We start from the raw sequence: 18216 nt of genomic DNA, 5'->3' as shown, positions 1-18216 counted from the left end.
GAAATAGGCTAGTGAGTGGCAAGGCCTCAAACATTTTTCGATACCCCTACCCGAGGTAGAACAAAACACAATCATGTTTTTTCATATTTCTAATGCCTCCCATTTATGAAATGGATGGTTGTGTAGAAATATGTTACTGCAAAAGTGGTTAAATTAAAAGATTGGGACACCCGACCCTAAACTAAAAAAAAGGCAGAATGATGCCTGGCTGGAGGTGGATGGGCCACATAAACTCATGTAACCCAATATTGCATAAATGTGGAATACATGTAGTCAGTTGTCTTCCATACGTACACAAATAAACAGCATTAGGATATCTTAATGCACCTTGGAAATATAGACCTGTAAACACAGAGATACAATAGGTGGAAATATCAACTATGAATATTTATGATGAATGTGAGATTTACTTTCTGGTAGCTGATTAATAGACAACTTTCCAAGTAAAAGTTGCTCTTATTCAGTGCTGTATGGTCCTGCCTGTCGAAAAATACATACAGTCCCACATCTTTTGATGTTGTGGCTATTGCAATCGGCTCTAAGGAAAACAAGTGGGCTCAGACATTGAAATGAAATGTTTTGGAGACCAAGGTTCCTTGAAAGATGTATATTTAGCCTCTGCTCTTGTAATTTAGTCAGGGGGCCACCACAGATGATCTTTTGGGCCGTCCTGGATTTTGCCTCAAATCCAGTATGGCGCCCAAATCCAACATGACTGCCATAATACCATTTGATGGAGTTCAAATGTAAATATTTATTTTTTTACTTTTCTTTTCTTCCAAAAGGTTTCTTCAGCTGTCCCCATAGGAGCACCCTTTTTTTGGTTCCAGGTAGAACCATTTTGGGTTCCATGTCGAACCTTCTGTGGAAAGTGTTCTACCTGGAAACAAAAAAAGGTTCTTCAAAGGGTTCTCCTATGGGGACAGCCAAAGAACCCTTTCAGGTTCTATACAGCAGCTTTTTTCCAAGAGTGTAGATGATAGTTATTTTTTTCAGAACTGTGTTCAACACTCATGGCCATAAAGGCTGTTTTGGTGTAAATACATGTTATTCTGAATCCAATATGGCCAACCTAATTACACTCAAACACCTTCACCTGCATATAAATTGCCCTGGTTTATTTTGTATTGTGTTATTTTGTCTTGCCTCTAATGTGTTCCAGTAAAAATCAGCCTTTTCCAGCTACAATAGTCATTTACAACATTAACAATGTCTACACTGTATTTCTGATCAATTTGATGTTATTTTAATGGACAAAAAAATTTGCTTTTCTTTCAAAAACATGGACATTTCTATGTGACCCCAAACATTTGAATGGTAGTGTATTTATTTTTTAAATATCAAAAAGTAACACAAAAAAATTACATAAGAATAACGAGCCTATATACAGGGGGTACTGGTACAGAGTCAATGTGCGGGAGTACAGGTTAGTCGAGGTAATTTGTAAAGTGACTATGCATAGATAATAAACAGCAAGTATCAGCAGTGTAAAAACAGAGTGGGTGGGGGGTCGTCAGTCCGGGTGGGCATTTGATTAATTGTTCAGCTTGGTTTGGTTGTAGAAGCTGTTAAGGAGCCATTGGATCCTAAACTTGCCATGAAGTAGCAGAGAGAACAGTCTATGACTAGCGTGCCTGGAGTCTTTGACCGTTTTTAGGGCCTTCCTCAGACACCACCTGGTATAGAGGTCCTGGATGGCCGGTGATATACTGGGCAGTACATACTTCCCACTGCCATGCGGTCAGAGGCCAAGCAGTTGCCATCATTACCTGCCAAATCAGGTAGCGTAAATTCAACCAGTCAGCATGCTCTCGATGGTGCAGCTGTATAACTTTTTGAGGATCTGAGGACCCATGCTAAGTCTTTTCAGTCTCCTGAGGGGGAATAGGCTTTGTCGTGCCCTCTTCACAACTGTATTGGTGTGTTTGGACCATGATAGTTTGTTAGTGGTGTGGACACCAAGGAACTTGAAGCTCTCAACCTGCTCCACTACAACCCCGTCGATGAGAATGAGGGCGTGCTCGGTCCTCTTTTTCCTGGAGTCCACAGTCATCTCCTTTGTCTTGATCACGTTGAGGGAGAGGTTGTTGTCCTAGCACCACACAGACAGGTCTCTGACCTCCTCCCTATAGGCTGTCTCATCGTTGTCGGTGATCAGACCTCCCACTGTTGTGTCATCTGCAAACTTGATGATGGTTTTGGAGTCGTGCTTGGCCATGCAGTCATGAGTGAACAGGGAGTATAAGGGGGGACTGAGCGCGCACCCCTGAGGGGCCCCTGTGTTGAGGATTAGCGCAGCGGATGTGTTGTTGCCTACCCTCAGGACATGGGGGCGTCATGTCAGGAAGTCCAGGATCCAGTTGCAAGTAAATGTGCAATAGATTATGGTCATTATGTGCTAAACTATGTTGAATATTGGCCTGTTGGAAAATAAACTCCCTACTACATCACCCAGTTCAGGCTGAATTTGATTTACACTGCCCGGTCAAGACTTTTAGAACAACTACTCATTCAAAATATATTTTTATTTGTTTAACACTTTTTTGATTACTACATGATTTAATTTGTGTTATTTCATCATTTTGATGTCTTCACTATTATTCTACAATGTAGAAAATAGTAAAAATTAAGAAAAACCCTTGAACTAAAACTTTTGACTGGTACTGTGTCTCGATAGAACCTGTGCAAGGTGCATATTGAACTCACAGAAAAAAGAAGAAAAAAAACTAAATGGAATTCAAATAATTGAACTGATGTCAGTCAATGTGTTGTTTAAAAAAACAAAAATAACACATTTCGGTTAATCGCTCAGCACTACTTTTCTATATCCAGACAATGTTGTGTGAGTGTAATTATGGCACGCTTATTGGATTCCTAACATAGTTGAATTACACTAAAATAGTATTGAGTACAGTACACAAATCTGAAAGATGTCTCTCAATTAAAACATGTACTGTATATACAGGTAATTAAACTACCATTTAATGGTGTTGTGGCAGCCATATTGGATTTTGGACATCATAATGGTTTTAAAGTCAAGACTACAGGGGACCCCTTATGTAATTGCAAGAGGCTGAACTTATAACATCCACAGAAGAACCTTTAACTGTAAATAAATTTCAGTTTTCACTGTCTCAGCCCACTTCTTTTCCTAAAAGCTGATTAGAATACAATACCTAAAATATAATAAAGACATGTATAAATTTGACTTGGAAAGTTGTCTATTAAAGAGATTCTCCAAGAAGGGTCTTCTTCAGGGAGGTGATCAAGAACCCGATGATCACTCTGACAGAGCTCCAGAGTTCCTCTGTGGAGATGGGAGAACCTTCCAGAAAGACAACCATCTCTGCAGCACTCCACCAATCTGGCCTTTATGGTGGTCAGACGGAAGCCACTCCTCATTAAAAGGCACTTGACAGCCCGCTTGGAGTTTGCCAAAGAGGCACCTAAAGACTCTTAGATCATAAGAAACAAGATGCTCTGGTCTGATGAAACCAAGATTGAACTCTTTGGCATGATTGCCAAGCATTACATGTGTAGGAAGCCTGGCACCATCCCCATGGTGAAGCATGGTGATGGGAGCATCATGCTGTGGGGGATGTTTTTCAGCGGCAGGGACTGGGAGACTAGTTAGGATCAAGGGAAAGATGAACGGAGCAAAGTACAGAAAGATCCTTGATCAAAACCTGCTCCAGAGTGCTTAGGACCTCAGACTGGGGCAAAGGTTCACTTTCCAACAGGACAACGATCCTAACAACACCCAAGACAACGCAGGTGTGGCTTTGGGAAAAGTCTCTGAATGTCCTTGAGGTGGCCATCCAGAGCTCGGTCTTGAACCCGATCAAACATCTCTGGAGAAACCTGAAAATAGCTGTGCAGCGACACTCCCCATCCAACCTGACAGAGCTTAAGAGGATCTGCAAAGAAGAATGGTGAAAAACTCCCCAAATACAGGTGTGCCAAGCTAATCGAGGTTGTAGTCGCTGTCAAAGGTACTTCAACAAAGTACTGAGTAAAGGGTCTGAATACTTATTTAAATGTGATATTTCAGTTTAAAATGTTTTATTCATTTGCAATGCTTTGTCATTGTGGGGTATTGTGTGTAGATTGATAAGGGGGGAAAAGCATTTAAATCAGTTTTAGGGGACTGATTACTTTGTATGTCAAAAATAAAGCTTATTTTCATCATACATTTTGTGGTAGAGATATTCCACCCTTTGTATCTCTGTGTTTACAGGTCTATATTTCCAAGATGCATTAAGATATCCTAATGTTTTTTGTTTGTGTATGTATGTAGGGCAGATAACTGACTACTTGTATTCCACATTTGTGCAATATCAGAGCTTCTCAGGACCCATGCCCATGAGGGGGAATAGGCTTTGTCGTGCCCTCTTCACGACTGTAAGATAGAGAGATGATAGGATCTCCCAGATTGGCGCTTGACAAGGGCCGTGCTCCCCTCCCCTGATCATTGTGTATGCGGCAATTACAGTCGCCTCTTCGACACTCCCGCTATTGTTCTCTATCCCCCTATCCGTCTGTCCACACACAGAAAGTAGAAATGACCAAGAACGAACCCAGAGAAGTCCACCAAAAAAAACACACACACACTTGTTTAATTGCGAGCATTTGACAACAAGAGCTATTCATTAGCTGGGCATTGAGACGGGCTTGATGAAGCTTGGGGGTCGGCGACAGCTGCCAAGACTGGAAACTCGTTACCCCTACTGCTGCTCGTCCTTGTCACATGTTTGGAGCTCATCTCATCAAGTCTCTTCTCATCTGCTCCATCGGTCTTTCCAGAAGTAGCTTGTTTGTGGAGTAGCTTGTTAGCTAAACTAACTGCCCTGAACCGGCTTACCCTTCTGATGTACCATGTACAATGCTTCATTTCCGGTGCTAGTTTCATTCTAGGCTCCACAGCACAGTGTGTTGTTTGGGACTATTGATTGTGTACTAATGTTGGCTACTACATACACTGTAAAACGCTCTCCATTAAAGTGCTATTCTCTGAGAGTTTCAGAGTAAGGTGATGTCACCTCAGATCTGTACTGAGCACAGGTCAGCTGAAGTTGGGCCGGGGGGAGGCGGTTTGCTGGAGTTTTGTTTTCTTGTTTCCAGACAGTTTCAGACGGCAGGAGAGAAGAGTGAGAGCGGAGTGACAGACATGATGTGCAGTAGAGAGCGAAAGCGCTCATCTTTGCCAGTGTTGTCTCCATAACTATATTCATTCATGGTTTGCGGAAGTATTTGATTTGATTCAAATGAATCCCATTTTTACAGCGCCCTGCTTGTCATCTCAAGTATGCCCTCAATAGCAACGCCAACAAAAAAGCCTTCCTAAGAACTGTGTATTCTTCCCTCCGATTTCTGTCATTTGTGTTGTGTACGTTCTGCTCTATAGTTGTGTTTTGATGGACCCCCGCTTCCTCTCTCTAGCCTCTGAGCCCAACTTGAAGCTCCGGTCCAGGCTAAAACAGAAGGTAACGGAGCGCAGAAGTAGCCCACTTCTACGCAGGAAGGACGGTCCAATTACCACCGCCAAGAAGCGCTCTCTGGACATGGCTGGTAAGCTTCTGCCAGCCCAAGTGGAACACGTGCAAACTTGCGCGGCCCTTGCATCTATGACTTTAGTACTTTTCTGTAGGTTGAAATCAATAGGTTTCCAACCTGGTACATTGATCAGTATGCATGTTGTGTGGGAGCCTCATGTCTTGTGTTTTATGTATTTTTTTGTAGAATCGGCCTGCAACAGCGCTCCTGGCTCGGGCCCCAGTTCGCCCAACAACAGCTCCAGTAACATCACCAATGAGAATGGCATCGCTGGCTCCATGTCCAGTAGTTCAGTAGAGGTAAGCACTAAGCAGCCACTCGAGCATTTAACCCACATTAGGCTGTTAGCTTACTGTGACCATGCAGAAACCAGGAGCTTCTGATATACTGTACTGTTCTCTTTTCAATCTGCTCTGATGTTGACTGTTCCCAGTCACATTGCTGAGGGCTGTTTGCTTAATATGGCCCGAGCCAAACAGTATGTTTACGTCCCACCTGTTAGTTGTTGGCTCACACTGTCAGGCGTGTGCGTGTGTGACTGTTTGTGTGTGTGTAAGTATGTGCACATGAGTGTGTAAATGCAAGTGTCTCTGTGCATAGGGTATGTGCATCTCTGTACCCTTGTGAGTATCTAAGGCTCTGAGCGTATGTGTCTGTAAGCAACATGTGCTCCAGATGGCCAGTGTAGACAGGAGGCCACAGGGGTCCGGGGGAATGACCAGACAGGGCTGTTTATTTTTGCAGAGGGGCCTATTTGTCTGGCCTGTGTCTGTGTTTCAGTGTCTCTTTCTGACTGTGTGCTCCTCTGTTTGCAGGCTTCCCCGGCCCACAGGCTGGCTGGCCGAGAGGGCCCCTTGAGCCAGCTGTCTCTGTACACATCGCCCTCGCTGCCTAACATCACCCTGGGCCTGCCAGCCACCGGCCCTTCCAGCGTTAGTTCATACACCCACTTTTCTCTCGTTCTTTTAGTTTTTACTTTCGTTCTTTCTTTCCGTTCGTTAGTATCTTTCTAACCTGACATTTCACTTTCTCCCTTTCTCTCTAGCCCACCCCCCCACACTCTCTCCACCGCCTTCCCCCAATTTCTTATTTTCTCCATCTAACTTGCTATTTCTCCCCATCTTTTCTCTCACTCGCTCTCTCTTTCCTTCTCTCGCTCTCTCTCCTTTCTTTCTCCTCTCCTCCGTCACTTTGAGGGCTTGCTTGCGCACATGGCCCTTTCAGAGTGGAAGAGTCTACGTAGAGAGGGGCCCTGTCTAGACCTAGTCCATCTGTCATATGTGGCTTTTCAGCCTCACTCCATTTCAGAAAGGCCCCGTCGAGAGACAATGACCAGCAGTCAGTGACGCATGTACTACCCCCCATCTCACTCTCTCTGACTCTATATCCGTTTCCAACTCTTCCAAAATCAGTTCAGGCAGAAAGTTATTAGTTCACTGTAGTTCACTTATATATTTTGCTCTGTAATGGTTTAGAGGGAAATTACACTACAGTTAGATGTTTCTTGGTTTGCATTAGGGGAAACTTTTCTCCTATCTCTCACACACTCTCTCTCTCTCTGTGTCTCTCTCTCTTTCTCTCTCTGTGTGTCTCTGTCTCTCCCTCTAATTGTCCCTTCGGATGACGTCGGGCCAGCAGGAAGGTGACAGGCTTTCAATGCACAATAGACTGCAGCAGGGCTTCCCCATAACCACTCCCTTCATCCCAGGGGCCCACCTGCCCTCCTACCTGACCGACGGGGGCTCGGCACACAACCCCCTCCTCCAGCACATGGTCCTCCTGGAGCAGTCCCAGAACCCACTAGGTCTGTCCTGCTGTAAGCATATCCACTCCGTCTCAGGCACATAATCTCCAAAACCTGGTTTTAAAAGGACCACCTTGCGTGATGGTTTCAGTGGCGGCTGGTGAAAGGAGGAATGTGATTGACATTTCCATTTCAGCCAGTACAATGAGCCTGTCCCCCGGGTTTAAAGTGACAGCAGCCTCCACTGGTTGAGTATCCGATGTTACTTGTGGATCATCCTATTCGTGTTGTGTCTTTGTTTTCATGTGTTTCAGGCCTGGGCGGAATGCCCCTGCAATCGTCCTCCATCCACAAGCTGCGTGGGCAGCACCGCCCCCTGGGGAGGACCCAGTCGGCCCCTCTGCCCCAGAACGCCCAGGCCCTGCAGCAGCTGGTGGTCCAGCAGCAGCACCAGCAGTTCCTGGAGAAACACAAGCAGCAGTTCCAGCAGCAGCAACTCCACATCAACAAGGTGTGTGTGCATGCATCCTTTGTTCTTTTATGTGTGTGTGTGTGTGTGTGTGTGTGTGTGTGTGTGTGTGTGTGTGTGTGTGTGTGTGTGTGTGTGTGTGTGTGTGTGTGTGTGTGTGTGTGTGTGTGTGTGTGTGTGTGTGTGTGTGTGTGTGTGTGTGTGTGTGTGTGTGTGTGTGTCTGCTGCGTTATGAAGCACAAGCAACAGGCCCAGCAGCAACACAACAACTGTACATCGGCAAAGTATTGCCTGTCCTGTGTGCATGTTATGGAGGAAGCCGCGTCCTTCTATGGTCGACAGGAAAGAGCTCAGTGTGTGTGTGTGTGTGTGTGTGGTGATTAGGGAAGATGGAGAATCATAAGAATCACAAGGTCGGAGCAGGGTGGGGGTGTAGAGATAATTATTGCTATTTTTTCTCCCTCTTGAATTTCTCTTGTATTGTGACATTCCTGAGGATTATATGGTGGGTCTAATCCTGGATGCTGATGGATTAAAACTGCGTTCCAGCCGGTGTCTATTCCACAAGTTACCTCTTGCTAAGGCTATGACATTGTAATACCTATTTAGTGTTCCATCCCACTGCGTAATCTACTGTCTCATCAGCCCAACCAGGCAATTTAGAAACTCTATCTCCACTGTGAAAAGCATCTAGACATTTCCCCTTTCTTTTAGACTACCACTTGGTTTTCAACAGCATAGATTTGTATAAACCTTGCTGTCTCTCTCTCCGACATTTGCAACATCATTTCAATATTGAAATTCGATCTCCACTGTCCCATTGAGGATTAGCGTGTCACGATGAGACTGCTTTTCTCAAACAGTTGAAATCATGAGTCAGCATAATTTATATGGATATATACAGTGGGGCAAAAAAGTATTTAGTCAGCCACCAATTGTGCAAGTTCTCCCACTTAAAAAGATGAGAGGGGCCTGTAATTCTCATCATAGGTACACTTCAACTGTGACAGACAAAATGAGAAAAAAAATCCAGAAAATCACATTGTAGGATTTTTTTATGAATTTATTTGCAAATTATGGTGGAAAATAAGTATTTGGTCACCTACAAACAAGCAAGATTTCTGACTCTCACAGACCTGTAACTTCTTCTTTAAGAGGCTCCTCTCTCCTCCACTCGTTACCTGTATTAATGGCACCTGTTTGAACTTGTTATCAGTATAAAAGGCACCTGTCCACAACCTCAAACAGTCACGCTCCAAACTCCACTATGGCCAAGACAAAAGAGCTGTCAAAGGACACAAGAAACAAAATGGTAGACCTGCACCAGGCTGGGAAGACTGAATCTGCAATAGGTAAACAGCTTGGTATGAAGAAATCAATTATTAGGAAATGGAAGACATACAATACCACTGATAATCTCCCTCGATCTGGGGCTCCACGCAAGATCTCACCCCGTGGGGTCAAAATGATCACAAGAACGGTGAGCAAAAATCCCAGAACCACACGGGGGGACCTAGTGAATGACCTGCAGAGAGCTGGGACCAAAGTAACAAAGCCTACCATCAGCAAGGGCATTGAAGATGAAATGTGGCTGGGTCTTTCAGCATGACAATGATCCCAAACACACCGCCTGGGCAATGAAGGAGTGGCTTCGTAAGAAGCATTTCAAGGTCCTGGAGTGGCCTAGCCAGATCTCAACCCCATAGAACATCTTTGGAGGGAGTTGAAAGTCCGTGTTGCCCAACCACAGCCCCAAAACATCACTGCTCTAGAGGAGATCTGCATGGAGGGATGGGCCAAAATACCAGCAACTGTGTGTGAAAACCTTGTGAAGACTTACAGAAAACGTTTGACCTCTTTCATTGGCAACAAAGGGTATATAACAAAGTATTGAGAAACTTTTGTTATTGACCAAATACTTATTTTCCACCATAATTTGCAAATAAATTCATTAAAAATCCTACAATGTGATTTTCTGGATTTTTTAATCTCATTTTGTCTGTCATAGTTGAAGTGTACCTATGATGAAAATTACAGGCCTCTCTCATCTTTTTAAGTGGGAGAACTTGCACAATTTGTGGCTGACTAAATACTTTTTTGCCCCACTGTATACAAAGAAATGTCAATAGAAAAAGAGGTGAAATGAAATGAAATGCAGCTAGTTTGCTGTCTTTCCAGCTTCCGTTTGAAGTGGTAGTGTTAGCTGTGTAGTTGGCTAGTAGCTCCTCTGAACAGTGTCCTGGCGAGGGAGAAAATTCCAGACTGTGTTAGACGTAGTGATAATGCCCTCGAATCCTGTGTTTGGAGGATATATTGGCACGGTTTGCTGGCTCTCTTGACAGTACACAGTTGAAGTCGGGAAGTTTACATACACTTAGGTTGGAGTCATTAAAGCTCGTTTTTCAACCACTCCACACATTTCTTGTTAACAAACTATAGTTTTTGGCAAGTCGGTTAGGACATCTGCTTTGTGCATGACACAAGTCATTTTTCCAACAATTGTTTACAGACAGATTATTTGACTTTATTTCACTGTATCACAATTCCAGCGGGTCAGAAGATTACATACACTGAGTTGACTGTGCCTTTAAACAGCTTGGAAAATTCCAGAAAATAATGCCATGACTTTAGAAGCTTCTGATAGGCTAATTGGCATAATTTGAGTCAATTGGAGGAGTACCTGTGGATGTATTTCAAGGCCTACCTTCAAACTCAATGCCTCTTACCTTGACATCATAGGAAAATCTAAAGAAATCAGCCAAGAAAAAATGTGTGGACCTCCACAAGTCTGGTTCATCCTTGGGAGCAATTTCCAAATGCCTGAAGCTACCACATTCATCTGTACAAACAATAGTACGCAAGTATAACAAAACATGGGACCATGCAGCCATCATACCGCTCAGGAAAGAGACGTGTTCTGTCTCCTAGAGATGAACATACTTTGGTGTGAAAAGTGCAAATCAATCCCAGAACAACAGCGAACGACCTTGTGAAGATGCTGGAGGAAACAGGTACAAAAGTATCTATATCCACAGTGAAACGAGTCCTATATCGACATAACCTGAAAGGCCGCTCAGCAAGGAAGAAGCCACTGCTCCAAAACCTCCATAAAAAAGCCAGACTACGGTTTGCAACTGCACATGGGGTCAAAGATCATACTTTTATGGAGGAATGCCTCTGGTCTGATGAAACAAAAATACAACTGTTTGGCCATAATGACCATCATTATGTTTTGAGGAAAAAGGGGAGGCTTGCAAGCCGAAGAACACCATCCCAAACGTGAAGCACGGGGGTGGCAGCATCATGTTGTGGGGGTGATTTGCTCCAGGAGGGACTAGTGTACTTCACAAAATAGATGGCATCATGAGGAAGGAAAATTATGTGGATATATTGAAGCAACATCTCAAGACATCAGTCAGGAAGTTAAAGCTTGGTCGCAAATAGGTCTTCTAAATGGACAATGACCCCAAGCATACTTCCAACGTTGTGGCAAAATGGCTTAAGGACAATAAAGCCAAGGTATAAGTGTGGCCATCACAAAGCCCTGACCTTAATCCTTAATAGAAAATGTGTGGGCAGAACTGAAAAAGCGTGTGCGAGCAAGGAGGCCAACAGCCTGACTCTGTCAGGAGGAATGGGCCAAAATTCACCCAACTTATTGTGAGAAGCTTGTGGAAGTCTACGTTTGACCCATGTTAAAACAATTTAAAGGGAATGTTTCCAAATACTAATTGAGTGTATATAAACTTCTGATCCCCTAGGAATGTGTTGAAAGAAATAACAGCTGAAATAATTCATTCTCTCTACTATTATTCTGACATTTCACATTCTTAAAATAAAGTGGTGATCCTAACTGAACTAAGACAGGGAATGTTTACTCGGATTACATGTCAGGAATTGTGAAAAACTGAGTTTAAATGTATTTGCCTATGGTGTATGTAAACTTCCAACTTCAACTGTATCCTCCAAACACCGGCTTCGGGGGGAAATATCACATAATTACCCTCTACGACAGGTACTCCCATACTGGGGTACGCCCAATGCCATGCCGTCAGGGGTACGCCAAATATAAGTGTGATTCACACATAAAAATAAATACAAATCTTCACATTCTCAAACTGTACATTTATATTTTCCAACGGGTCTATACATTTGGGGGATGTTTTTTTCTTTCCTGAGTAGCCTCGTTTCACTGCCAAAATTGCGAAATTGAACCTTCCAGTGTTCAGCGAAATAACAGCGCATCGTCAAATACAGGTAGCCTCGTCAAGTAATTAACATCCAATCACCTTAACCGTTACTCTCTCGTGGGAAACCTTCATTCTTGCGCAGACATTTAAAAACTAAACATGACAATTTGAAAAATAAGCCAAGGGAGTTTTTTGAGCGGGAATAAAGACGCCTTTGGAGTAGTAAGACGTATAAAAGCAACAGATACCATTAATAAGACTGAGCTAAATGTCTCTTATATGTTGAGCTACCGAGTGGCTCGGACAGGCAAGCTCCATATTATTTTGGAGGACATTCTTCCTGCTGGGATAATGCTGGGGGAAAAGGCCCCAAAAAACTATACGGACAATGACTTCATCAAACAACACTTTTTCACGACGCATCAGTGATATGGCAGGAGATGTTTAGAAACAATTATTGCTTCGCATACAAGCCAGTGAATTATATGCTTTACAGCTGGATGAGTCAACAGACGTGGCGGGCCTGGCACATGTCTGTTACGTTTATGGGGGGTCAATTAAGGAAACAAACCACTGGAAACCAGGACAACAAGATAGGATATTTTTTAAAGTACTGGACAGCTTTGTGACATCAAATGGACTTTGGTGGTCAAGATGTGTTGGTATCTGCACTGATTGCGCAAAAGCCATGACAGGGAGACATATTGGAGTGGTAATGCGTGTGCAAGCTGTTGCTCCCGACGCCACTTGGGTACACTGCAGCATCCACCGCGAGGCTCTTGCTGCCAAGGGAATGCCTGACAGCTTGAAAGACATTTTGAACACTACAGTGAAAATGGTTAACTTTGTTAAAGCAACGCCCCTGAACTGTTCTGTATTTTCTGCATTATGAAATGATATGGGAAGCAACCATGTAACGCTTTTACAACATACAGAAGTGTGCTGGTTATCAAGGGACAAAGTATTGACACATTGTTTTGAATTTAGAGACGAGCTTAAAGTTTTCTCCACTGACCATAATTTTCCCTTGTCCGTCTTCTTGCATGATGATGAGTTTCTCACACGACTGGCCTATCTGGGGGATGTTTTTTCCCCGTCTGAATGACCTGAATCTAGGATTACAGGGACTCTCCGCAACTATAGTCAATGTGCGGGACAGAATTGAGGCTATAATTAAGAAGTTGGAGCTCTTTTCTGTCTACATAAAACAATGACCACGCACAGGGCTTTCTGTCATTGTATGTTTTTTTTTTTGTGCCAATGTACTCAAGCTTACGGACAATGTCAAATGTGATATAGCAAAGCACCTGAGTGAGTACTTTCCCGAAATGGACGACACAAACAACTGGATTCGTTACCCCTTTCATGCCCTGCCTCCAGTCCACTTACCGATATCTGAACAAGAGAGCCTCATCCAAATTGTAACGGTTCTGTGAAAATGGAATTTAATCAGAAGCCACTGCCAAATTTCTGGTTAGGGCTGCACTCAGAGTTTCTTGCCTTGGCAAATCGCGCTGTTAAGACACTGATGTCCTTTGCAACCATGTTATCTACATGAGAGTGGATTCTCGGCCCTAACTAGCATGAAAACTAAATGCAGGCACAGATTGTGTGTGGAAAATTCTTTAAGACTGAGTCTCGCTCCAGTACAACCCAACATTGCAGAGTTATGTGCATCCTTTCAAGCACACCCTTATCATTAACCTGTGGTGAGTTATTCACAATATTTGATGTACAAATAAGGTTTTATATGTAAGAAGGCTAAATAAAGTGCAAAATGATTATATTATTATTTGTGTCCTGGTCCTAAATGAGCTCTTTGTCACTTCCCACGAGCCGTGCTGTGACAAAAACTCACACTCATTCTTATGTTTAATAAATGTATCGTATAGTGTGTGTGGCAGGCTTACAATGATTGCAAAAAAAACTACATTTGAGAGTGCGCTGACCCTGGCGCTAGAGTGAGTGTGAAGCTGGAGGTTGAATGTTCGAAGGGGTACGGGACTATACACATTTTGGGAACCACCACTCTACGGGAATCTGTTGTTTTCCACTACTTTTAACCTCAGAATGTACCTCTGAGTTCTCGGTGGTCATCCATTAAGAATATGGAGAATATGGCTTAGTTTACTTCCCAATGGTTTGGCATTAGATATGTTGTTTGACAAGCAATGGGAGGTGGCAGGATCTGTGTTAGTACGATGCGGCTAAATCAATCCAGTCATATGTTGGGGTTGCTGACTCTCGAGGATATATTGATTGTTTGCTGGTTATCCATAAGTGGTCACTTGTCACTTTACTAGTGAATCAGCTGTCTCCGTGACATCAATACTTCCATCGTGCTGCTGTTAGATTGTAATCTACTGTCAAAAAAAGTGATGTATTTGATGGAACCTTGGTTTTTGCTTCATGTTTTGGATGAGAGGTACTAAAAAGCTGCAATGCTTGAAACATGTATGGTTGGATATGAACAGTGTTGAGGAGTTGTTTTTTTAAACTACCAGTTTATTAAGTATTAAAGGAACTACAGTAGGCTTCAACTTAAAAGCAATCTCATCCTTCATGTGGCTGGCTCAAATCTCAAAGTGTGTTTCCTGCTTTAACACTAGAAAAGCTGGGCCTTAAGGGACCCCACTGAGAGCAGTCTAATAAATAAGTTTCATATATGCTATTGGAAAAAAAAAATCCTTTGTTTTTAATTATGATGTTCTTGGGTAACATTAGAAATACAAATATATATATATAATAACTCCATTTTATATTTAGTCTCAATATAATTTAAGTTTAGTTTCGAAGGCCAGTCATCAGCCTGTGAATGAGGGGCAGGGGTTGAAAATGACATGTCCTCTTAAAACCGCTTGTGACACGTTCTGTTTGTGATAATGAGATTCTACCAACACACGTGTGTTAAACATAGTTATTTAGGAAAAGTAAAGGATGGAGGGGGGCATGACTTTAAAAAAGGCAGAGATATTTCAATTTTAAATAAAAAATGATAGCCTCAGCGCTTCTAGTGTTAAAAGAGTTACAGAAAGAGAGAGAGAGAGTCAAGGAGATTGAAAGGGGTGGGAGGAGGGTTGAGTGTAAAAAGAGAGGCTTGTGTTTGGAGAAGAGGGACCGGGGATGAGGCAAGAGACCAGCGCTCTGACGTCAATGGACCGGGTCCCCTGGCGTCGTGCCAATAGGGCCCTGTGTGTGCGTCTGCCAGCCATGGTGACTACGACCAGGGACACTGGAAACGGGAGGTGGGTGGGGGGTGTTGTTATTTCCCCTGCCATCCCTGTGGCGACCGAGCCTGATGGACCCAGCTGGCCTGGCACAGCATCGTCTGCCACAGTCTTGATTACACACTCTCTCTCTCTCTCTCTCTCTCTCTCTCTCTCTCTCTCTCTCTCTTTGCTTCTTTGTGTTTCTCTCTCTCTCTCTCTCTCTCTCTCTGCTTCTTTGTTTCTCTCTCTCTCTCTCTTTGCTTCTTTGTTTCTTTCTTTCTCTCTCTCTCTCTCTCTCTCTCTCTCTGCCTACTTCCTTCTCTATCTCTCTTTCTCTCTGCATACAGGTGTATCTGTCTCTTTCTGTTTGTCTATTTCATTCTCCCTCTCTCACTCTCTCTATTTCTGTGTCTCATTTTCTTCTGTCTTCTCTTTTCAATCTCTCTCACTTTCTCTGGGCTGCCTACTCTTTCTCTCTCTATATCTGATTTATCTAATGTCTACCTTACCCAACGTCTCACTTTCATTCTCGCTCACTCTCCACTTTGAAGTTCTGTCTTGGTCCCCCTCTCCCTCACTTGATTTTGAACAGAAGTACCCTCTTTATCCTTCTGTTTATGGAGGATATTCTACTATTCTCTCTCTCTCGCTCTCTCTCTCTCTCACTCTCTCTCACTCACTCTCTCGCTCTCTCTTTCTTTCTTTCCCTCTCTCTCTCTCTCTTCCTTTCCCTCTCTCGCTCTCTCTTTTTTCTCTCGCTCTCTCTCTTTCTCTCTCGCTCGCTCTCTCGCTCTCTCTCTCTCTCTCTCTCAATGGGGCTTTATTGGCATGGAAACAGTGTTAACATCGTCAAAGCAAGTGAAATAAACAATCACAAATTAGCAGATTTAATTTACTTTGGTGTTTGTGCTCCACTAGTCTCCAAAATCCGCTGGTTGCTTTTTTCTAATCGCAACAGGTCCCAAACTTTGCTGCAATGATAGCAAACTGCGGTATTTCACCTAACACATATGGGAGTGTCACGGCTTTCTATAGGTGAAAGAGAGTCAGACCAAAATGCGGCGTGGCTATTACGATCCATGTTTAATGAAACAAAAGTAAACACAAATCAATATGAAAAAACAATAAACAATACACGAAAACCAAAACAGCCTAATGCTGGTGCAAACTAATACACCACAGACATAAGGACAAATGGACAGGAAAAGGAACAATTACCCACAAAAACCAACACCAAACAGGCTACCTAAATATGGTTCCCAATCAGAGACAATGCAATGACTAACACCTGCCTCTGATTGAGAACCATATCAGGCCAAACACAGAAACAGACAAACTAGACACACAACATAGAATGCGCATCGCACCCTGACCATACAAAACATATAAACATACAAGGCAAACTATGGTCAGGGTGTGACAGGGAGCTTACTGTCCCCCTAATATTGGCTAATGGCTACTTCCCATGCTGTTGCAGGAAGGTCCATTTTTGATTTTATGGATATACACTACCTTTCAAAAGTTTGGGGTCACTTAGAAATGTCCTTGTTTTTGAAAGAAAAGATATTTTTTTGTCCATTAAAATAATATCAAATTGATCAGAAATACAGTGTAGACATTGTTAATGTTGGAAATTACTATTGTAGCTGGAAACGGCTGATTGTTGGGGGAATATCTACGTAGGCGAACAGAGGCCCATTATCAGCAACCATCACTCCTGTGTTCCAATGGCACATTGTGTTAGCTAATCCAAGTTTATAATTTTAAAAAGGCTAGTTAATCATTAGAAAACCCTTTTGCAATTATGTTATCACAGCTGGAAACTGTTGTCCTGATTAAAGAAGCAATAAAACTGGCCTTTTTAGACTAGCTGAGTATCTGGAGCATCAGCATTTGTGGGTTCGATTACAGGAACTGTCTTCTAAAACTTGTCAATCTATTCTTGTTCTTGTTCTGAGAAATGAAAGCAATTCCATGTGAGAAATTGCCAACAAACTGAAGATCTCATAGAACTCTATGTACTCTACTCTATGTACTCTACACCATAATTTGCAAATAAATTCATAAAAAATCCTACAATGTTATTTTCTGGATTTTTTTTCTCATTTTGTCTGTCATAGTTGAAGTGTACCTATGATGAAAATTACAGGCCTCTCTCATCTTTTTAAGTGGGAGAACTTGCACAATTGGTGGCTGACTAAATACTTTTTTGCCCCACTGTATATATATATATATATATATTTAGTGCCTTCGGAACGTATTCAGACCCCTTGATTTTTTTTCCACATTTTGTTACATTATGCTCTTATTCTACAATGGATTACATTTTTAAAAATCCTCAGCAATCTACACACAATACCCCATAATGACAAAGTGAAAACAGGTTTTTAGCATTTTTGCAAATAAAAATAAATGACAGGTACCTTATTTACATAAGTATTCAGACCCTTTTCTATGAGACTCGAAATTGAGCTCAGGTACATCCTGTTTCCATTGATCATCCTTGAGAGTCCACCTGTGATAAATTCAATTGATTGGACATGAATTGGAAGGCACACACCTGTCTATATAAGGTCCCAGAGTTGACAGTGAATGTCAGAGCAAAAACCAGGCCATGAGGTTGAAGGAATTGTTGGTAGAGCTCTGAGACAGAATTGTGTCGAGGCACAGATCTGGTGAAGGGTACCAAAACATTTCTGCAGCATTGAATGTCCCCAAGAACACAGTGGCCTCCTTCATTCTTAAATGGAAGAAGTTTGAAACCACCGGGACTCTTCCTAGACGCGATGGTCACTCCGACAGAGCTCTAGAGTTACTCTGTGGAGATGGGAGAACCTTCCAAAAGGACAACTATCTCCGCTGCACTCCACCAATCAAACTTTTATGTTAGAGTGGCCACTCCTCAATAAAAGGCACATGACAGCCCGCTTGGAGTTTGCCAATAGGCACCTAAAGACTCTCAGACCATGAGAAACAAGATTCTCTGGTCTGATGAAACCAAAATTGAACTCTTTGGCCTGAATGCCAAGAGTCACGTCTGGAGGAAACCTG

At 42.8% G+C, this 18216-nt stretch overlaps 1 protein-coding gene across 3 annotated transcripts in view; it reads left to right on the top strand.

Annotated features, from left to right (window-relative positions):
- Nucleotides 1–18216, top strand: part of LOC135519847 (histone deacetylase 4-like) — a 126213-nt gene that overhangs the window by 56267 nt on the left and 51730 nt on the right. For 2 of the 3 annotated variants that reach the window (XM_064945053.1, XM_064945052.1), the window contains exons 6-10: nt 5440–5568; nt 5740–5852; nt 6369–6485; nt 7192–7369; nt 7612–7808. In XM_064945053.1, coding sequence (XP_064801125.1) covers nt 5440–5568; nt 5740–5852; nt 6369–6485; nt 7192–7369; nt 7612–7808 — 734 coding nt within the window. The remainder of the gene's footprint in view (nt 1–5439; nt 5569–5739; nt 5853–6368; nt 6486–7191; nt 7370–7611; nt 7809–18216) is intronic. The other variant, XM_064945054.1, reaches the window with a different exon arrangement.

The sequence above is a fragment of the Oncorhynchus masou genome, chromosome 29, assembly GCF_036934945.1.
Source record: "Oncorhynchus masou masou isolate Uvic2021 chromosome 29, UVic_Omas_1.1, whole genome shotgun sequence".
NCBI classification, from domain to species: Eukaryota; Metazoa; Chordata; class Actinopteri; order Salmoniformes; family Salmonidae; genus Oncorhynchus; species Oncorhynchus masou.
The sequence above is the reverse complement of the archived record's forward strand: the minus strand, read 5'-3'. Positions and strand labels throughout refer to the sequence as shown.